The sequence below is a fragment of the Lepidochelys kempii genome, chromosome 12 (genome assembly GCF_965140285.1).
Source record: "Lepidochelys kempii isolate rLepKem1 chromosome 12, rLepKem1.hap1, whole genome shotgun sequence".
NCBI classification, from domain to species: domain Eukaryota; kingdom Metazoa; phylum Chordata; order Testudines; family Cheloniidae; genus Lepidochelys; species Lepidochelys kempii.
In genome coordinates, this window is record NC_136391.1 from 37,996,563 (window position 1) to 38,019,422 (window position 22,860).

The 22,860-nt window shown below is 44.4% G+C and overlaps 1 protein-coding gene across 1 annotated transcript in view; it reads right to left on the bottom strand.

Moving 5' to 3' along the window:
- Nucleotides 1–22,860, bottom strand: part of ZCCHC14 (zinc finger CCHC-type containing 14) — an 89,785-nt gene that overhangs the window by 51,867 nt on the left and 15,058 nt on the right. Inside the window, exon 2 of the mRNA XM_073308144.2 lies at nucleotides 20,500–20,623. Coding sequence (XP_073164245.1) covers nucleotides 20,500–20,623 — 124 coding nt within the window. The remainder of the gene's footprint in view (nucleotides 1–20,499; nucleotides 20,624–22,860) is intronic.

Sequence of the window (22,860 nt, forward strand, 5' to 3'; positions counted from 1 at the left end):
TATGATTTTTTTTAAAGGGGTACTGTATTTCAGTAACCAACTCAAATTTCAGCCACTAACCCTACCCCAAACCCAGAAGTTAATAAAAGCAAGCACGTGTATTTTAGAGCACTTAAAAAAATATCAGTTGTTAAAACAGTAAACTAGTCTCATTCTTAACTACAGCAATGCTAATATTCCACTTTAATAACAGAGAAAGAAAATAATGGACGACATAGTGCATCAAAAATATGGAAATAGAATACTACCAAAATATAGGGTGCATATATATAAAATAATTTACAGATTACAACCCTGATCTCCTGAACAATTTTGCTTCAGTCAGTACCTAGATCTAATAAAATTACCAAGTTTCTACTCATGCGATCGAAAAGACCATGAATTAGAAATTATTTGGTGACAAAGTCAGTAGATTAGTTACTTTAAAACAGGCTCAGATCTGGTATCAAATAGGTGGGTGAGTACTGCTGTGTACCCTGTAAAGTTATCTACCAAGTGTATACACAGAAGCAAACATCTAGCTTTTCTCATGTTGAAGCGAGGTTCCACTGTGAAAAAGACGATAATGTAAAAATGGTATTGTGGGGTGCCATATTTGTTGTCTGAATCATTTCCATGCTCCCAAAGCTGTGCTGGTTCTGCAGGAACAGCAGTAAAAAACCCAAATAACCTTGGTTGCCAAGTGGACAGAGCACTGGACTAAGACTCAGGAGACCGGGGTTTTACTTCCTGGCTCTGCCACTGGCCTATTGGGTCATCTTGGGCAAGCCATTTCACCTCCCTGTGCTTCATTTTCCTCATCTATAAAATAGGGATAATAATTCCTACCTCCTTCGTAAAACGGGGATAATTATGCTTGCCTCCTTTATAAAGTGCTTTGAGATCGACTGATGAAAAGCATAAAGGTATTATTATTGTCACTAAGTCAGCAGAAAGAACTCTGAATACACAAAAGGAACATATCTACTGAGTTAGAAGATGCCATTTTTATAACACCACTTTTCACAGTAGAACTGCACTTCAATTGGATGAGTTTCTAGAATGTAGATTTTGCAGTTCGTTATACCTACAAGACAAAGGTTCACTCTTGCACAACCTTATACAAATAGCCCCACTGTTGTCAATGGGGACTATTTGCGAGCAAAGATTTCCTCTAGTGCTTCTAAAGAGAACTTAAGTGCACATCAGCAGACAGGAGGGAGAGCAACATATGCAACCCGTTCATAAATAGTGTAGAATAAAGAAACAATACAGAATTGTTTTTGTGCCAATTATAATTGTGCTCCAAGTTATTTGGGGAAAAATCCCACAACAATAAAGAAACCTCATCTAAAAACGGGTAAGTATTTGCCTTCAGTGTTGGTCTGAACTGAAGTTGGAATATACAATTTTGAGAAATGGCCTATTTCAATATTTCAGTTTTCCCCCAAATATGTGATGGCATAGATTTTTTCATCACAGCAATTAATTCCCTCAGGGTGGATTAAAAAAAACGCACAATTTAAAAATAAATTAATATCTGTTTTTATTTATTTAAATTAAATACAAGTTTATTTTAAAACAACCTATTTAACATTAAATTTGAAATTGACAATCTATATTGAGGCAGACATTACTTAGAATCTATTCAAATTATTTAAACTAAATACAAAGACATTAATGAATTAATGTTTGCTATAAGTTTTAAATAAAATCACACCAAAGGAAATACAGGAAGTCCCTGGCTAAGCACCTGGAACCAGAGTCTGCTGAAGTGCTAAACCAGCTTTTGACAGCAGTTGTCTTTTCTGCAGATGCACAGAGAATGTTTTCTTAATTTCAATTTATTCAACTAGTTTAGGTTCAATAACTAGCTCATTCAAAGTTAAGAAACCAATCAGAAGTAGAAAAGCAGGAAAGCTTGTTTTCCTCGTCCAAATTATAAACAAAAACTAGGTGAGAGAATGAGATCACTAGTTCTAAAATCCTGAAGGACATGGTGAACAGAAACAATCAGTTCAATTCATTAATTACAGATAAGACTTCATTTGTTTAATAGGTCAGTTTTAAATGCAAAACATATTTTGATAAACTTTTCCCCTTATATATCCAGAACAGTTAAGATAATTTTTTAAATTAAATAAAAGTATAATGCTGGTTTTTGCACTTTTATGTTTTAATTTGAATTTCTGTCCAACTGGAGCATGACACAAATCACAGGTAAAAAGTAATCTTATAGTAAATACAAAATGCATAATTCACCATTTTCTAACATAATAAGTATAAAAATTAAGAATCAGGATAAATGTAAATTAATCTATATAACTGCTTAAATAAGCATGTATGGAAATAGTGTATTATTCTAGTTAGCACCAAATTTAGTGTAAAGGTGGTATTTAGTTGCAAATCAACATGTTTTAATGGTTACCAACCAAAGAGAATCAACCTCTCATTTAGGAAGGTAACTACTAAAAAGTACAAATGCAAAACATGATTAAAATCAATGATTTAAAGCAAGGTTTCCTGCATGATCATTTAAATCATGATTAAACTCTGATTTAAATCCATCCATCCTGGATTCTGTTGGCCCCTTTCTTTTTCTACCTCAGTTATGCGCCATTGTATTTGCTTGTTTTTACTGCTTATCATCTTGGGCTATGTAGTCTTGGGGACAGGGTGCACTCACTAAAGGAACAATCATGCAGCCTTTACTCATGCAGTAGGAATATTATAGGATTACCATATGTCCGTATTTTCCCAGATATGTCCAGCTTTTTAGTTCTTAAATAGCCACCTGAAAGGAATTTTTAAATATCTAAAAGGTCCGGGATTTTGCCACATCGGTCGGGATGCCCTCTGTCCCGATATCGGGGACCGCTCAACTCACCGCGCGCACCAAAGTCCCGGGGCTGGCAGGTCCCGGCACCCGCCCACCGGCAGGAGCCTGCAGTATGGGCAGTCCGTAGGCACAGAGGCGGAGGGGGTCTCACATGCTGCACCGGCTCCCTCCTGCCCAATCAGAGCTGTGGTAATCAGGAGGAGCCAGAGGGACCTGCCAGATGCTTCCTGGGGCCCGCCCCAGGTAAGCACCACCAGGACTCCCCACCTCGCCTCCCGGCAGGTCCCTCTGGCTCTTAGGGTGAGGTCGGGTCGGGGGGAGGGGCGGAGGGTTCTCTGCGCACTGGCAGCACCTACAAGTCCTGCTCCACGGCTCTGGCAGCTCCCATTGGTGCTTTTCCCAGCCAACGGGAGCACAGAGCTCACGCTTGTGGCGGGTGCAGCACATGGAGACCCCTCGGCTGCCCCTGATCCTAGAAGCCAGAGGACCTGCGGCAGGAGGGGTGAGTAGGCAAGCGAGGCGGGGTGAAGAGGCGAGCCGGCAGCGGGTGGGGGGGTGAGAAGGCAAGCGGGGGGTAGTGGTGAAGAGGCGAGCGGCTAGGGAGCCAGTGGCTGGCGGGCGGGGAGGGTGAAAAGGCGAGTGGCGAGGGAGCCAGCCGTGGGTGGGGTCCAATGGAGCAGGGAGGGGGCAGAGACTTTGGGGAAGGGGTTAGAATGGGGGCGCAAGCAAATACACCCTCCCCCTCCCACGGAGTGTCCTCTTTTTTGAATGTTCAAATATGGTAACCCAAGGCTATTAGAATGAGTAAGGGTTGCAGAATCAGGCCTGATGCTCTTGTTTTACATTTAAAAGTTCTACTACGTTTGGCCATAGGTGCAAAACTGCTAGTCCACCTAAAAACATGGATGCATAGCTGGGAATGAGGAACAGTGATTCACCTTCTCTATGCTAAAAGATTGCAGAGATCGTGGTTGTCTCACCTGAAGTTAAACTGGGCCACAAAAGCTGCATATTTGTGTTTTAGTAGTAGCACGGGAAAGGAGGAGAGAAGACGTTGAATTCAGGGAAAATGGCCAAAGACTAGTGGAATTCTGCCACCTCCCAGAGAATGAAACTGGCTGACAGTGCAGAAAGCCATCTTCAATACTGAAGAAAAAGGAAAGATCAGGAAGATAAGGCACTTGGACTTGATCCCTGCAAAAGCTTGTAGCAGTGACTTGAATCTTATGAATACCCACAGAGAACTTCCACTACAGATAATCTGAGGTAGGAGCAATGACATATCAAACAAAGTACAAGTGAAATCTGAGAAGTGAGACACTAATAATAAGAAGATTACAGTTTTAGTATATTTTGAACTTTACATTGCCTTTATTATAAAGAGCCTTTTGTTTTGCACTTCAACATCTGGTCTACTGTACTTTATACCACTGTGCTTTTGGAAAATATGCTGTGGTAACTGATCACGGTTAGTGCATTGCTAAAGTGTCACATGCACAGAACAATAGTACTCATTGCCTACATGTGTTATTCACCTCAGAGCTGAAACACTTTGTTTTGAGCGTTAACGTGCATGGGTCATTAATAACTTCTCTGATGAAAGAGATAAAATTCTAAGAATTACAACATTGTTTACCAAATGATGAACTGAGATGTTTTCATTTAAATTTAATCAGCTCTACCACAAATGTTCTTTCTGGAATTGAGACAAGAGTAGAATATTTATAACTCTGAATAATCAGCACTCACTGCATCCTATGGGCTAGCTACTAATTTGTTCTATTCATGGAATTCCAATGGATGTCAAAAGGCTCTTCCTTTCTGGATTATTTTTCCTTTTTGGCAGAGCAGGTGGCTTTCCATCAGCCACCAGTCCCAGCAGTATTATTTTTATTGTTATTGCTCTCGTACAGCATTTGGTGATGAGCACCATGAATACTGTTAAAATACATACATAAACTGGAATTTGGTGCAAAGATGAAGATAGAATATGCATCAAGAAACTAATACCACCTTTCTTACTCAAGACAAGCAGTCATGCAACTAGTAATGTGCGGAGGGGGACCGTTGTTTTTTGTTCAAAACAAATTCTATACAGCCAGGTGTATTTTTTGTTGTCATAAGAAATCCAATCTATCATATGGAAATTATACTATTTCTTGTATTAAACTTCCCTGTGTTGTCTTAAGTAGCTCTTTCACTTTGCCTCTAACACAGAAGGTCTTGTACTAGTTTGCAGTAACTAATGCTTTCATAGCTGAAGCGAAGAACATATTAAAATGCTCTGCTTTCCCACTTATATTTGATTTTTAATAGAAATGTAGAAATGCAGATATCCACAAAACACGTATCCAGATTTACAAACTGAAACACATAACAGCTTAAACAGAAAATGTTCCCCTGTCAATCCTTCTCATTTAAAGGAACATATGACTTGCATAAGCACTCCGTAGCAAAAATCTACATGTTATATTGGCTTTCGCATTTGATCATCCACAGTTTTTTGCATCTTTGTGACTGGTGGTAATAAACATGAAATGATGTACGTGAGACACTTTGCATTTTTACTGTTTTTGTCCATGTTGGACACGTACAAAAGCACCTCTAAGTGAATTCAGAGAATCAGGGCAAAGACTTAAATGTTTGTGGAATTAACAAGAAGACAGGGAACCTTGCACCTCACCCATTCAAAACGTTCAATTAAATCTGAACTGCCTAGATATAACAATTTGATAACCTATCAGAAAATGAGTTGGTGGTTCCAGCTGAGTTCTCTAGACTTGGATCCTATTATGGTGCAGTCCACGCTATAAGCAGGATATAGTTCACTGTAGATAATGTAAAGCAATCTGAATTAGCTCCTCATTGGCAGTGACAAAAGGATTGAACGGACATGGAGATTGTACCACTAATTCCACCCTTAGCAGATGGCCCTTCCCAGCCAGGACTGAAGCAGTGAAGAAACCTACATTTCCACTATTTGTGCTGTGACTCTTCTAAAAATACAGAACTTCACTGTTCAGGGCGGCCACTCCAGCTGTTTTTGTAAGAAAAAAATCCATTCAATTTAAAAAGTAAATCTGAAAAACAATTCTGTGACTCCTGCAGTTAAAAAATGCTGAAGAGTTTAGACAACTGAAATTTAGGATGACCTGCAGAAAAGAAGTAATAGATCAAATTATGCCAAGAGTCTCTAGTGATTGCTAATGGCAGTGACTGAAGGGACATCTAATCCATGAATCTGGATTGATGGTGACTGCAGAATTCCAGATTCAGTACATTAATAAAGGCCCAGAATTTGTAAATTATATCCAGATTTTGTTGCAAAGCTGACTTTGGAAAAAAGAAGAACACATTCAGATGTATTCACTTCTTACCTGAAAAGAGAACACAGAATGTGAAGGAAAGACAGGAAGAATAGTAAGAGGCCAACATGGCTACATCACGAGATCTTTAATAATCTGAAAATCAAACAGGAACCCTACAAAAAATATAAACATGGACATATTGCTAAGGAGGAGTACAAAAGAATAGCACATGCATGTAGGGACAAAATCAGAAAGGCTAAGGCACAAAATGAGTTACACCTAGACACAGGCAACACATGGGGGTGGGGGATCATGCAGGGTGAAGTGCTGCCCCCCCCCTGCCAATTTCTGCTTGGCCTGCCAGTGGGGAAAAACGTTTACTCACTTTCTCATAACTGCAGGTTTCAGAGGAACAGCCGTGTTAGTCTGTATTCGCAAAAAGAAAAGGAGTACTTGTGGCACCTTAGAGACTAACCAATTTATTTGAGCATGAGCTTTCGTGAGCTGAGCTGTAGCTCACGAAAGCTCATGCTCAAATAAATTGGTTAGTCTCTAAGGTGCCACAAGTACTCCTTTTCTTTTTTCTCATAACTGTTGTTCTTCGAGATGTGTTGTTCATGTCCATTCCAAGCAGGTGTGTGCACACCACGTGCACGCCAGCCGGAAGACTTTTCCCCTAGCAGCTTCCGTAGGGTCAGCCTGGGTGCCCCCTGGAGTGGCGCCTTCATGGCACCCAATATCGGGCCCCGCCGACCCCCCATCCCCTCAGTTCCTTCTTGCCGACTATTCTGACAGAGGGCTAGGAGGGTGAATATTGGAATGGACATGAACACCACATCTCGAAGAACAACCGTTATGAGAAAGTGAGTAACGTTTTTTTCTTCTTCGAGTGATTGTTCATGTCCATTCCAAGAAGATGATTCACAAGCTAGAGCTCAGAAGGTGGGGTCAGAGTTATCCACAGAAAAGAACACGGCTCGCCCAAAAGCCGCATCGTCCCTGGACTGTTGTGTAATTGCATAGTACGACGTAAATGTATGTATTGAGGACCACGTGGTTGCCCTGCAAATTTCCTGAATAGGGACTTGTGCCAGGAACGCTGCAGAGGAGGCCTGGGCCCTGGTAGAGTGAGTGGTTATCTGCAGAGCGGGCTCCTTTGCCAGGGTATAGCACTCCCTAATGCAGGACGTTATCCATGACGATATGTGTTGAGAGGATACCAGGAGGCCCTTCATTCTGTCTGCCATGGCTACAAAGAGTTGGACGGACTTCTGGAATGACTTAGTTCTCTCTATGTAGAAGGCTAAGGCCCTACACACATCCAGTGAGTGCAGCCTGCGCTCCCTATTGGAGGAGCATGGGTTGGGATAAAACACTGGGAGGAAGATGTCCTGGGTCATGTGAAAATGGGAGACGACCTTCGGGAGAAAAGCCGGATGAGGCCTGAGCTGCACCTTATCCTTATGAAAAACTGTGTAAGAGGGCTCAGATGTGAGGGCCCTGAGCTCCGAAACCCGTCGAGCCAAGGTAATTGCCACGAGGAACGCGACCTTGAATGAGAGATATAACAGGGAGCAGGTGGCCAGAGGTTCAAATGGCAGGCCTGTGAGCCTGGAGAGGACTAAACTGAGGTCCCAGGCAGGGACAGGCTGACGCGCATGTGGGAAGAGCCTGTCCAAACCCTTGAGAAAAGGGCTGACCACAGGGTTTACGAAGACCAAGAGACCATCTGAGCCCGGATGGAAGGCTGAGATAGCGGCCAAGTGGACCCTTATTGATGACCAGGACAAGTCTTGATGCCTTAAGTGAAGGAGGTAGTCCAGTATAAACGGTATGGAGGCAAGGAGCGGCAACTGACTACATTGCTCCGCCCAGATGGAAAACCTTTTCCACTTGGCCAGGTAAGCAGCTCTGGTGGAGGGCTTTCTACTACCCAGGAGGACTTGTCTGACCTGGTCCGAACAAGACAGCTCTGTGGCACTTAGCTATGGATCATCCAGGCCGTAAGGTGGAGCGACTCCAGATTCAGGTGCCGGAGTCGGCCCTGGTCCTGCGTGATCAGGTCGGGGACCAGCGGTAAGGCGAGTGGGGTCGCTATGGACATTTCCAGGAGCGAGGTGAACCAGTGCTGCCACAGCCACACTGGCACTGTTAGTATGACTCGGTCCCGGTCCCTGCGGATCTTGAGGAGCACCCTGTGGACTCGGGGGATGGGTGGGAAAGCATATAGCAGGCAGCCCTCCCATGAGAGAAGGAAGGTGTCTCCGATGGACCCTGAGCCGTGGCTCCTGAGGGCATAGAATGTCTGACATTTCCTGTTGCCCAGAGTGGCGAACAGGTCTATCTGTGGAGAGCCCCAGAACTGGAAGATTGAGCTCACCACGTCTGGCCGAAGGGACCACTCGTGGCCATTGAAGGTCCAGCTGAGGCTGTCCGCCAGTATGTTTCGCACCCCTGGGAGGGATGAGGCCTGCAGGTGGATCGAGTGCTCTATGCAGAAGTCCCACAGCTCAAGCGCTTCTCGGCACAGGGGAGAGGAGCGTGCATCCCCGTTTGTTGATAGAAAACATCTCCGAGGTGTTGTCCATGAGGACTGAAACACATCTGCCCATTATGTGCGTTTTGGAAGCGTAGCATGCCAGATGCACTGCCCTCAGCTCTTTGACATTGATGTGAAGAGTGAGGTCCACCACAGACCAGAGGCCTTGGGTCTTGAGGTCCCCTAGGAGAGCCCCCCCAACCCAGATCCGAGGCGTCTGACACCAAGGTGAGTGAGGGCTGAGGGCTGGCAAAAGGCACCCCTGCGCAAACCATTCAAGGGTCGAGCCACCATAGGAGGGAGTCCAGTACCAGGCGGGGCAGGGTTACGACCCTGTCCATCGCATCTCTGGCTAGTCGGTACACTGACGCCAGCCAAGACTAGAGTGGGCGCAGCCTGAGCCTGGCATGCTGCACCACATATGTGCAGGACGTCATGTGTCCCAGCAGCTTTAGACAGTTTCTTGCTGACGTCATGGGGAACTGTCTGAGGCTCTGTATAATGTCCTGAAATGAGCGAAACCTGGCCTCCGGGAGGTACGCCCTGGCTTGGGTAGAGTCCAGGACCGCGCCTATGAATTCTATCTTCTGCACCGGTGACAAGAGTACATTTCTCCTCATTCAGGAGGAGACCTAAGTCGAGGAAGGTCCTCCTTATAAACTCGACCTGAGCTTCCACCTGGGCTCTTGAGTGACCTCTGATCAGCCAGTCGTCAAGGTATGGAAAAACCTGTATCTGGCGCTTGCACAGCAATGCCACGACGACTGCCATGCATTTTGTGAATACTCGGGGGGCAGTCAACAGTCCGAACGGAGGGACAGTAAACTGGTAGTGGCCTCTGTTCACCAACAAATCTGAGGTAGCGTCTGTGATGTGGGACAACTGCGATATGAAAATACGCATCCTTCAAGTTGAGGGTGGCGTACCAGTCTCGGGGATCCAGTGAGGGGATAATAGAGGTTAGTGAGACAATGTAAAACTTGAGTTTCTTTACGTGCTTGTTGAGCTGTTGCAGGTCCAGTATGGGTCTGAGGCCCCCCTTGGCCTTCGGTATGAGGCAATACTGGGAAACCCTTGCCCCTTAGCTCCTGAGGAACCTCCTCCACTGCCCCTACTGAGAGCAGGGACTGCACCTGTTGAATTAGAAGTTGCTCATGAGAGTGGTGCGGGAGGGTACGGAATTGGATGGAATATCCCCTCTCTACCATGTGGAGGACCCATCAGTCTGAAGTAATTCGAGACCAGGCACAGTAGAAAGGGAATAGACGGGATGAGAAAGTAAGATGGGAAGGATCCAAAAGGTCATACTGGCAAGCCGTCCTCGACTGTATCCTCAAAAGGGTGGTCTAGAGCCTGGTGGGGCCTGGGCTGGCCCGAGCTTTGTCCAGAGGACGGGCGTTGCCTCCTCCGAGTGCTCCTATTCTGCCTACGTGGTGGAGCGTCTTGGCAGTTTTGGGTTGGTAAGGACGAGGGGCAGGTTGAGGCGTAAAATGTCTGAGCTGGGTAGCAGCATGTGAAGCCCCAGTGAACAAAGGGTAGCCCTAGAGTCCTTCAAGCTGTGAAGTCTCTTATCCGTCTTCTCGGAGAAGAGAGCTACACCCTCGAAGAGAAGGTCTTGAATGGTCTGCTGGACCTCAAGGGGAAAACGAGAGACCTGTAGCCAGGAGCCTCTCCTCATAACTACCCCTGTGGCTGAAGTGCAAGAGGCCGCGTCCAAAAGCTGCTTGCAAAGATGCCTGGGAGACCAGTTTCCCCTCCTCCACGAGCGCAGAGAACTCCCCCCGAGCTTCCTGGGGCAGAAGTTCTGTCAAGTTAGCCGTAGACGAGCAGGTGTTATGCCCGTAGCGGCTTACTATGGCCCGCTGGTTGGCTATATGAAGTTACAGGCCTCCTGTCGAGTAGGCCTTCCAGCCAAACAGGTCCAGTTTCTTGGCATCCCTGTTTTTAGGGGTGGATCCTTGAAACCCTTGACATTCTCTCTGATTGGGCCCCGTTGACCACCAAAGAGTCCGGAGGAGGGGTGTGTGTAAAGATGTTCATACCCTCTAGAGGGAACAAAGTAGCGGCGCTCGGATTTCTTGGCCGTAGGTGCCAGAGAAGCAGGAGTTTGCCACAAGTTCTTAAATGTTTCGGTTATCAGACTTGATAAATGGCAATGCAACCCTGGATGGGCCGGAGGGAGACAGAATGTCTATGACAAGGTCTAAATCCTCTTCCACCTCCTCTGCTTGAATCCCCAGGCTTTGGGCAGCCAGTCGCAAAAGCTGTTGAAGAACCTGGTTGTCCTCCAAAGCTGGGGCCGTCCAAGTCCCCGCAACCGCTTCATCGGGTGAGGACGAGGGAGAGAGAGAACAGGAGGTGGGCCCAGTTCACTACCTTCAGTCGCCCCCCCCTCCCCGGGGTCCCTCGACACGCGGTACTCGGGTTGTGGAGCTGGTACTGATGAAGAACTCTGCACTGCAACCGGTAAATCCGGCGGGACCGAGACCGTCGGGGTCGGTAGGGACAGAGCTGAAGCTTCCACCGGTGCCAGTGCCGGAGCTGGCTGAGGTATCGGCGCCGAAACCATGTGAGTTGGCAGGGCCACTCCGCCCCAGGGTGGCGCCGACGGTGGCACGAACGACGCCGAGGACACCAACACCGTTCTGGAGCGCGGACCATGGACTTGACCCTGGCTCTAATGGTACACCCAGGGTGTTCAGAAGGGCCATTGAGCAGGTGGTTGCCACTGTTGCTGCCACAGTGCCGGGTATGGTTGGTGACTGCGCCGGAACCTGGACCTTATGCTCCGCAATCTGCTAGATTGAGCTGAGTCCACCTCCGACTCGGAGGTCTCCGAATAAGACGACCACAGAGGAGCAGTCCTCTGGGTCGCCAACGAACGACAACTCGATTCCAGGGAGTGGTGCGCTTCCTGAGTCTGTGCAGGCGGTGCTGGAGATGGAGACCGACGGACCATCATGGTTGGCTTACCCCTGGAGTGGAATGGGGGCATGCAGTCACCAGAGATTTGTCCCTCCTTTAGGTGGAGGATGGCACCAGGAGATGCATCAGGTCCACTGCTGCTTCGAACGCCTCCGGCGTCGATGGTGGTTGTATGTCCACCAGATGGTCTGGGGGCTGAGGAGGGTTTGGACTTGACTGGACCCCGGCCGGGGCAGGAGTTGACAAAACCCTGGGCAGAAGCGAGGCGGAGGCAGTCTGTCCCAAGCCACTTGCGGACGGCGCCGGCCTCTTAGGTGTCAAGGGGGGGTAACCAGTCCCTCACCGGCCTCTTCTTCTTTACCGGCACCAGAGACGGAGAATGGTGCCGACTGAGGCCAACGTCCTATGGCCCAAGTAGTGGCGGTGCCGGTGGGTTTTAGAGTCCTTAGCTGGGCCTGTTTCGCACGCCTTTGGCGCCGGAGCGCTGCGCTCCGAAGACGACATGCTTAGTGCTGGGTCATTGGGTCCTGGGTCAGATTGTGGTCTCAGAGCCATCTCCATGAGCAGGAGTTTTAGTCTCTGCTCTCTGTCCTTAAGGGTTCTTGGGTAGAAACCCTTGCAAATGCGGCACTTGTCCTTTTGCTGAGTCTCACCAAGGCACCGCAGGCAAGATGAGTGAGGATCACTCTTGGGCATAAACTTTCCACAGGATTCAGAGAGTTTAAACCCCGGAGACCTGGGCATACCCCCGAAGGGGAAACAAACTATCTAACAAACCACTACTAACTGTATGAAAAAGCATAACTAGAGAGAATAACTATTGAACTATGTACACTAAGAACAAACACACTGTAAGGTGCTTGCTGTAAGAGCGAGCAAAGTTCCAGCTAGCCATCACGAGCAGTAAGAAGGAACTAAGGGGATGGGGGGCCGGCAGGGCCAGATATTGGGAGCCATGAAGGCGCCACTCCAGGGGCCGCCCAGGTTGACCCTACGGACGCTGCTAGGGGAAAAAATCTTCCGGCTAGCGTGCATGGGGCACGCATACACCTGCTTGGAATGGACATGAACAATCACTCGTAGAAGAAGGAGAGGGTGTCCTTCTCCCGCTGTGCCTGCCCCTCCACACATTCAGATCCTGTCCCTAGCACCCAGGCCTGGGCAAGGAGTGGAGGGAGCGTGACCAGCCATTTTTCATGCCTGCCGCTCCAGATTGCTGCTTTGGGCGGTGCAGCGGCTGCCTGCAAGAGCCAGGCTGGGGAGGCAGCAGGGGGCTGCCCCCTGTCCAGGCCTGGCTGCAGGCACAAGGGCCAACCGAGCCAGAGTCCCCTCTCGCTCCCAGCATGTACTTGGCTTGCTCGGCCGTAGGTAACAATGGTGGGGCAGGGAGAGTGCAGTGGGCCCGGGTTAGGTGCAGAGCAGGGGGGTCGCTGGGCAGAACAGACACATGGGGGCGGTCATGTGTCCTCCCCTTTACATTGTGCTCTCCCAGCATCAGGAGGCACGAGTCATCTATGAAGAAAATGGACATAAAAGGCCATAAGAAGAGATTCTTCAAATACATTAGGAGCAAGAGAAAGTTGAAGGAAAGTGTAGGTCCTCCACTTAACAGGGAAAAAGAGTTAATGACATCAAGACGGCTGAGGTGTTTAATGCCTACTTTGGTCAGTCTTCGCTAAAATGGTTAATGGTGACCCACTACTCCACACATGTAATATTAACATGAAGGGGGAAGGAATGCAAGCCAAAACAGGGAAAGAACAGGTTAACGAATATTTAGATAAGTTAGATGTATTCAAGTCGGCATGGCTGGATGAAATTCATCCTAGGTAGTTAAGTACTAGCTGAAACAATCTTGAATTGTTAGCAATTATCTCAGAATTCAAGGAGATTGCTGAGGTTCCAGAGGACTAGAGAAGGGCAAACATAGTACCGATCTTTAAAAACGGGAACAAAGAGGATCCAGGGAATTATACATCAGTCAGCCTAAATGAAAAGATACTGAAGCAAATTATTAAACAAGCAATTTGTAAGCACCTGGAAGATAACAGGTTATAAGGAGATAGCCAGCATGGAGGTGTCAAAAATAAACCACACCAAAGCATACCAATTTCTTTTGTTGACAGGGTTACTGGCCTACAGGGTCGGGGGGAAAACAGTAGACATGATATATATTTCAGAGTAACAGCCATGTTAGTCTGTATTCGCAAAAAGAAAAGGAGTACTTATGGCACCTTAGAGACGAACCAATTTATTTGAGCATAAGCTTTCGTGAGCTGTAGCTGTAGCTCACGAAAGCTTATGCTCAAATAAATTGGTTAGTCTCTAAAGTACTCCTTTTCTTTTTATGATATATATTGACTTCAGTAAGGCTTTTGACACAGTCCAACATGACATTCTCATAAGCAAACTAGGGAAATGTGGTCAAGATGAAATTACTATAAGATGGGTGCACAACTAGTTGAAAGATCATATTCAAAGAGTAATTATCAATTATTTGCTGTCAAACAAGGAGGGTGTCATTCCGGGATCCAGCGCTATTTGATATTTTCATCAATGGCTTGGATACTGGAATGGAGAGTATGCTTATAAAATCTGCAGATGACACCAAACTGGGCAGGATTGCAAACACTTTGGAGTACAGGATCAGAATTCAAAACAACCTTGACAAATTGGAGAATCGATCAGAAATCAACCACATGAAATTCAGTAAAGATAAGTGCAAAGTACTACTCTTAGGAAGGAAAAACCAAATACACAACTACAAAATAGGAATAACTGGCTAGGTGGTAGTACTGCTGAAAATGGTCTGGAGGCTATAGTGGATCACAAATTGAATATGAGTCTATAATGTGATTAGCCTTTTTCGTAAATGCATACCATTCCAGAGTATATTAACAGCAATGTCATACGTCAAACATGGGAGGTAACTGTCCCGCGCTACTCAGCACTGGTGAGGCTTCAGCTGGAGTACTGCGTACAATTCCGGGCACCACACCTAAGCAAAGTTGTGGACAAACTGGAGAGAGTCCAGAGGAGAGCAACAAAAAAGATAAAAGGTTTAGAAACCCTGACCTATAAGGAAAGGTTAAAAAACTGGGCATGTTTAGTCTTGAGAAAAAGAAGACTGAGGGGGGACCTGATAACAGTTTTCAAATATGTAAAGGGTTGTTATAAAAAGAAGAAGGCTATCGAATGTTTTTTGTGTCCACTGAAGGTAGAATGGGACATAATGGACTTAATCTGCAGCCAGGGAAATGTAGGTTAGATATCAGGAAAAGGTTTCTAATTATAAGGATAGTTAGGCTCTGGAATAGGCTTCCACAAGAGAGGTTGTGGAATCCCCATCATTGGAGGTTATTAAGAACCAGTTGGACAGAACCCTATCCAGGATGATCTAGGTTTACTTTGTCCTACCTCTGGACAGGGGGCTGGACCTGATGACCTCTCAAGGTCCCTTCCAGCCCTACATAGCTATGATTCTAAAGGAGATTTATTTCCTGCTCCTAATGTAAACTACTATGTATAGGAAGTCATTTTAAACTCAGTCTACAAAGAGAAAGTATAACAAAAAACAATTATTTGAAGAAAAATTAACTTTCATAGTAGAGAGACAAGGTTGGTCTGAAGAAGAGCTCTGTGTAAGCTTGAAAGCTTGTCTCTCTCACCAACAGAACTTAGTCCAATAAAAGATATTATCGGTCTCTCTAGTACCCTGGGCCCATACAGCTACAACAACACTGCACACAACTTTCATAGTACTTAACTAAGACTTTTGTAGACGGTGATAATTCTAAAGACTAGAGTCCTCAAAGACTTCACATTAGTCAATCAAATGTCATGTTCCAAAACACAATTACCAAACCAAAAGGGACATTTCTTGCACAGATGCACTGATGTTGAAAGTATATGTCCTGAAGGCAAACTGAATTATAAGTATAAAGTATGTCACCTTTGAGACTGGAATCAACTATTCAAGCAATGGCACTTTTTCATTTATAATAGTAAAAGAAATAAACTGACAACTGTGGGAAAAAACCCTGAGGCTGTTTAAAGTACAATGAGGCACTTAAGACTCAATGTGCATGCAACAAGAAATCCAAGCTTCATTTGCTTACAGTGTGGAAAGGAACATATTTCTCCTACAATGAAAAGGAAATCTCTGTACATTTTACAAATATAGAAAAAGATAGGAAGGACAGAGGTCTAGCGATGTCTTATCTCCCTCCTTTACCCTGCAATCTAAATTCAAATGTGTAATAAGAAAGTCTATTTGTGCTTACTTTACAGTTTCCTTTTTTGAGTAATAAGCTCAACAGATCCACTATAATGGGTGCACTGGCCTGCTTACAGCTTGGGAACAGAAACAGAACTTTCTGTCAATGGAAGTAGGTAAATAGCCTACCACCTAACGTTCCATCCAGTTGAGACAACTTCCACAGCCAAGACCATTCAAATATACTTTCCTAAATTTTCGATTGTATTAAATATACTTTGAGGGAAAAGCACTACAATGTCTCCTACTGAAAAGCATGCTCTCCTTTCTTCCCTGTGTCAGGATCCTGAACTTGACCATCTCATGGTCACTGCCTCCCAGGTTCCCATCCACTTTAGCTTCCCCTACTAATTCTTCCCAGTTTGTGAGCAGCAGGTCAAGAAGAGCTCTGCCCCTAGTTGGTTCCTCCAGCACTTGCACCAGGAAATTGTCCCCTACATTTTCCAAAAACTTCCTGGATTGTCTGTGCACCGCTGTATTGCTCTCCGAGCAGATATCAGGGTGATTGAAGTCTCCCATGAGACCAGGGCCTGCGATCTAGTAACTTCTGTGAGTTGCCGGAAGAAAGCCTCATCCACCTCATCCCCCTGGTCCGGTGGTCTATAGCAGACTCCCACCACGACATCACCCTTGTTGCTCACATTTCTAAACTTAATCCAGACTAAGAAGACTAAGTCAAGTTATATGTGAAAGATAACGTATATAGATGTTTCCAGCTAACCATCTTGTAACACACAGATGAGCGAGCAAAACAAACAAACAAACAAACAAACCAACCAGGACAATATAAAATACTGCAAATACACTAACTACACTATTTATACAAATTAGAATTACTGAAGCTAAGTCATCTCCAAGAAGTATTCAGTAGACTTAACAGTATAGCCCACTGCTTTTCTTGCCTCCTTCACCAGCTAGGAGTACGTAATATTTCTACCTCCAAGTGCACTGAAAGTTGGATACTAAGGGTGAAGGGTAGGGGGTTAATTAACAACCATTGTCAATATTTCCAGGACCCAGAAAATCCTGCTAAAGACACAAACAACCACAGAGTGTATGGTTTACTAATATTTCTGAGAGCCAGGATGCAAATCATTTGCAAATTTTATCCGTGGACCAATTCTCTGGCTTGGTAAGGACCTGGCCCTCCTGCTTGCCTAGGGTGTCTGGAGTGCTTCAGGGAGACCTGGCCCTCTCCTTCACCTCTGGGTTGCTCTCTGTTTCAGGCACAAGCTCCTCTCTGCAGCTGGGGCAGTCTGGCTTAGGGCTCCTGACTCGAGAGAAGGAACTAGAGCATTTGCAATCTGCCCCAGCAGCAATCCCTTCAGAGAAGGGATATGAGGAAAGGCTGGCTAGAAACTCCTGGTCAAAAAAGACAGAATTAAAAAAAATATTTACAGTTGTTTATGGCATCTCCAATGGAGTAAAATTCAAAATCTTTGGGTAGTTCTATCCCTGAAAGCCTCTGCTACAATGGAGAGACCCCTGGTCAACTGTCCACCCAGGAGTGGAGGCAGAAAGCTATGGGGCTTTTCCACAGAAGGGCAGTCCTGGCCCCAGTCCTTGCCCCAGGCAGGCTGTCAATCTCAGATCTGACTCCAACCTGCAAGGAGAGGCCCAACATCCCACAGGACAGACATAGTCTTTGTTGCTGGTTAACTAGAAGCTAGAATACTAGTTACTCAAATAATTGTATTTGTTGCATGATTCCTTTTGATCCCTAAGCATTTTGCAACATATACATTAAACAACACCCCTGCAAACAAACTGGTTATCCTATTCTAAAATTCATAGATTAAAAATAAAAAAAGTGTAAGAGGAAAATGTAATTAATTTCAGTCTGTACCATGTCTAGTCTTGGCACATTTTCTGGTGCTAGAACAACAATCATGGTCCAAGAATGAAAATTCAATGCCAAACCCTGTCCTATTTTTGATAGATGGAAGTCACGAACCTTGGCAGGTTTCTGCCGAGTGTTGCATTTTTCACAGCTGAAGAAATAGCTACTTACAGCATTATTTGGCTGTAAACTTACTGCTACTTATAGCTATTGGGATTATTGTTGGGTATATCACAAAATAGGAGTTTCCAGTGGAGACAAGCCAAGAAGTTTTACTTAGGATCTTTAATTACTTCCATTCTGTTTTGGCTCCTCTGCTTCTATAGCAAATAAATAATGTTGCACTTGTAAAAGCACCTTTCATCAAGGATTTCAAAGTGGTATTACTATATCCATTTTACAGATAGGGAAATTGAAGCAGAAAGAGGTTGAGAGAGATTTATCCAAAGTTACATAGCAGAAACCCAGAGACCAAATTTACAGGCCACTGCTCTAACCACTACACAACATTGCCCCCAGCAAAATGACTAGATTTCAGCTCTTTATTTGAACTTATCGCTCAGTCCATAACTTCTTAGATTTGTTGTTGCATTTGAAGCCTATTCTAAATTTAAAGACAAAATATTAGCACTAATTAATGTGTGTAATTTATCGGCATTATTTCTTCTATACAGATCCTACAAAGGCAGTTAACAAAAGTTGTTCTACATAAGTATAAAACTAGCACAGCAGATTTTACTCGGAAGCCGGCAGGTCTAGCAGGAAGGCCGTAGCTCAACAGTCCTTCCAACCCCAGCATCCTGGGATGGGCTTGCATAGCAGTCAGCAAGGCTAACGGTCAAGCTTCAGTCAGTCGTTCCTAGTGCCTCAGAGTTCTCCTGGCAGTAGCCAGTAGGGGGCACCCAAGACCTCCATCTCCACCATCTCAGCTAAGGGCCCCAGGGGAGTGCGATTAAGTGCCTCAGTTGTCTCTTTCTACTGCACCTAACTAGCCCCCCCATGCTGCTTCTTAACTCCCTGCTCTCTCTTCAGTTTGGGCACATGGCTGCAGTCCTCTCCCCAATCCAGCAGGGAGTTCCCATTCTCAGCAGCTCACATGATCAAATAAGTATTCCCCAGCTCTCCTCCGAGTGTTCAGTTATTCTATCTCAACAGGGAGTGAGGGTGGAGAAAGTGTCTTAAGAATGGCCATACTGGGTCAGACCAAAAGTCCATCCAGCCCAATATCCTGACTGCTGACAGTGGCCAATGCCAGTTGCCCCAGAGGGAGTGAAGCTAACAGGTAATGATCAAATGATCTCTCTCCTGCCATCCATCTTCACCCTCTGACAAACAGAGGCTAGGGACACCATTCCTTACCCATTCTGGCTAATAGCCATTAATGGACTTAACCTCCATGAATTTATCTAGTTCTCTTTTAAACCCTGTTATAGTCCTAGCCTTCAGGCTCTTATCCTCCTGGTTGTGGTTTTACCCACGATCCAGATCTTTCTCCTGTGGATAGCTCTGTCCCCAGAAGCTGAAAACTGTCTTGCTACCTTTGGACAGCCTCTCCTTCATTCCTATTCTCCCCCGCATTGCCACTCTCCCCCTCCTTTGAAGCATGCTCCACAGCTGCTGAGGGGTGAGACTCTCTTAGTCTCTGTATAGGGTTTTAAACCCCATTACAACTAGCTCAGAGCTAAAAATATTCTCCAACATAACCATGGACCACATATTTCTCTGCCTGCAATAAAAAAAAAAAAATAGTGAACTCAGATTCTGGGTGTTGCTGACCTAAAGTAAAGGAGACTGACTTATGCTTAGAAATACTCAAAGGGATGGGAGTGGAAAGGGACGTTGCTCTCCACTCAAAATTTCAGGAAACCTATTTTTTCGCTTGTGTCCCCATTGAATGTACCATTAAATGTCTAGAACTGTTCCTTCCTATACCAACCCCCCCCCCATGAGGCTGACTACACCCATGGCAATGTATCAATTTGCTACAAGTACAAAGGTCAAAGTATGAACACAATCTCTTTTAGCTCCCCATCCACCACCAACATTCTCAAACATTCTTTTAAATAACCGATGATCTCAACATGAAAGGTATGCTTACACACAGATATTGGACACTGAAAGGTCTGTACATTTATTATTACCTACTGGCAATGCAGCATTAGATTGAACTCCTAGTGATTTTGGATGAACATTCAGTTTTCAGAGTTAGCAAATGAACAGAACAATAGGGGTTGTATGGCTGGGGGAAGGAAGGTGTCAAGCGTCGACTGATTCTCGTACTATCTACCCCTCCTTACTGCACACACAGGAATGTCCTCTTGAAAACCAAAACAGAATACCAAAACATAGCTGCTCTTCTACCTGTTGTCTCATCTCTAAGAGGAACAGCAACAATGACTATAGCAAACATTTTTATACTAAAATATATTAACTAACTACTTATATAAAGGACACAAGATATATGGACTACCAATTACTTAAACAAATCAGGAGACATTTAGTTTTCGCGAAGACATAATTTGACAAAAAAGAGTTAAAAGGAGGTTAAGTTGTAAGCAACATTCTTGCTAACTGCCCAGCAGAATGTGTCTCTTACTATAAAAATTTAACTATTTATTGGAAGACTAAGATGACTTTCTCCAATGACCATTCTACATTCAGTGTGCTATCCTTGCTGAATTCAACAAGTTAGCAAAGAAACACAGTTACAATCTTGCATCAGGATTATAAAATACTTCCTTAAAGCAATTAGAGATATATGATGTGAATTATGCAAAGCAAGTTGGGACCCACCTTTGGAGTGTTTTCCTGAAGATCTCTTGGGTAACGACTCCTCAATGGAATGTGCCGACGTATGTAGTGCATTTTCCAAACTGTTACTGACACTTTTTATGGGGGTCTCAGATCTTGGAGTGACCTGGAAAAAACAAATAAATAAAGCTGATATAACTTTGGAATATTCCATTTTCCTCTACTACATGAATAGTGTTTCAAATTGAGTTAAGAGCCATCAAGAGCATTACTATTCTATTCTAAAACAGTTATACATTTTTCAGTATATTTTTACAAGTAACAATTTGGTAGAGGAGCTTTTTAGTCAGCCATTTGTAAATCTAAATTAGCCTTCATAATCCACACAGTGGTACACAAAGTACCATTTATTTTAAAGTGTTATGCTCATGCAACAGTCCATTTTAAACACATTTTAACAGAAGAAGAGTTTGTACTTTAAGAGCAAACCTGGGTTACTATGTCAGGCAAAGGGCAACCACTTTTATGTTGTGTCATGTATCTTAAATATTACTGCAACTAGGGTGACCAGACAGCAAGTGTGAAAAATTGGGACAGCGGGTGGGGGGGGGGTTAATAGGTGCCTATAGAAGAAAAAGCCCCAAATATTGGGACTGTCCCTATAAAATAGGGACATCTGGTCACCCTAACTGCAACAGATAAGAAACCAACTTCACCTCTCAGGACAAAAAACAGTGTAAGAAAGTGACTCCGTTGGCTTTGCAATTTGGGAGCTTGCCATCAAGATCTGAAGACTATACTTTGATGAAAAATGATTCACTGTGAAAGAGAAAAACTTGAACAAGTAGGCTGCATCATCAAAAACCGACTTTATAGCCTAATATGTACCTTTTGAACTGCACTTAGCATAAGGAACATATTTTCACTGTGACTCAAGAGCTAGAAAAACAAACATAAATCATACGAAAAACAGAACATTTAAACTCCTTTAGTTGCTGTCCACAACAATCTGCACATTTGTGCTACAATGTAGAGAAACACCTATTGTTAGTAGCGTAATGTGAAGAATTTACCACCTAAAGCAAGTCAATTAGCATCTCTCATTTTCTGAAAAAGGAGAAGCAGATATGGCGAATGGTCACATTAGCAATAGGCTTAAGTATCTGAAAGGTGAAAAACCTGTGTGTTTAAATAGGTTATTAATACCAACAAAAGTACTCATGTTAACAAATGCACTCCTTGAAATTCAACTGCCACATTTTGAATTAACAAGAAATCCCAGTCTGAAGGATTCTAATTTAACATAGGTTCTATCCTTTCACAAATCGCAAGAGAGGAAAATGTAATCTCAGTGTAACAAAATAAACTAGTCATTATTCACGATAACTAACATCAGAGTTTACAATTTCCTCTAAGGTTCAGTCACATAGTGATTCCAGGCAGGGTCATGAGGACGAAAGCAATTTTTAAAAAACATCTCATCCACCCCATCGTTAGCCTAGTATATTGTGACTGGATTACATGTTTTAGATTTTGCATAATTTCTCTGTTTTTGTAGAATTATCCCTTTGTGAGGTTCACATAAGACATTGGCCTTCACGTGTGTGTCACACATACACTTTAACACCTAAGTGCACAAGAGAAGGGATTTGAAAAACTGCATTCATAAAACTCATTTGTTCAAACTATGACAGTTTACACCTGTGCTAGAGAAGTCGACCTGCTTTTAAAAAAACACCACCAGAGCCCCCAAAAGGGAAAGACAGATTATAGGAGAAAACCTTGAGAGATGTTGGAACAGAAATGACTACAACTCCTGTCTTCCTCTTCAACATCACTAGACTGCTTTTACTTTTTTAATTCAGACATTTACTTGGAGGCCTACAGCCAAGCACACAGGTGCCTTACACCCATAAGAACAATTGTAAAACAGTGAAAAACGAAGCTTTCAGATTAAAAGGCTAGCAATGAAACCCTTAGCTCACTCTCACACACACACACACACACAAATCCCAATGCCCTAACTAAAATTTTTCAAAGGCTTGATCGAAGAGCTAATCACGCACTGTTTCTGAAGCTCATTAAACTCAGACTCTGGCGGATTGCTGGAGAGAGACGTTCCAGAGGGCTGGGCATTCTGCTGACTCCAACCTGCTGCTGGCAGTGGAAAGTTTAACCCAAGAAACAGATTGATGTTTTCCCAAGTAAGGCCTGCTGTCACCCATTTTTGGTTATACGCAAAATCTGAATTCTTCCCAGGAAGACATAAATCCGTTTGTTATTTTTGGTAAAGATCAATTTAGCCCGCATCTTGACCAGCTGAACTCATATGTTATCTGACTCACTCTCACATTGAAGTACAGTAAATTCAAACTGACATACAACCACAACACTATGATCAGT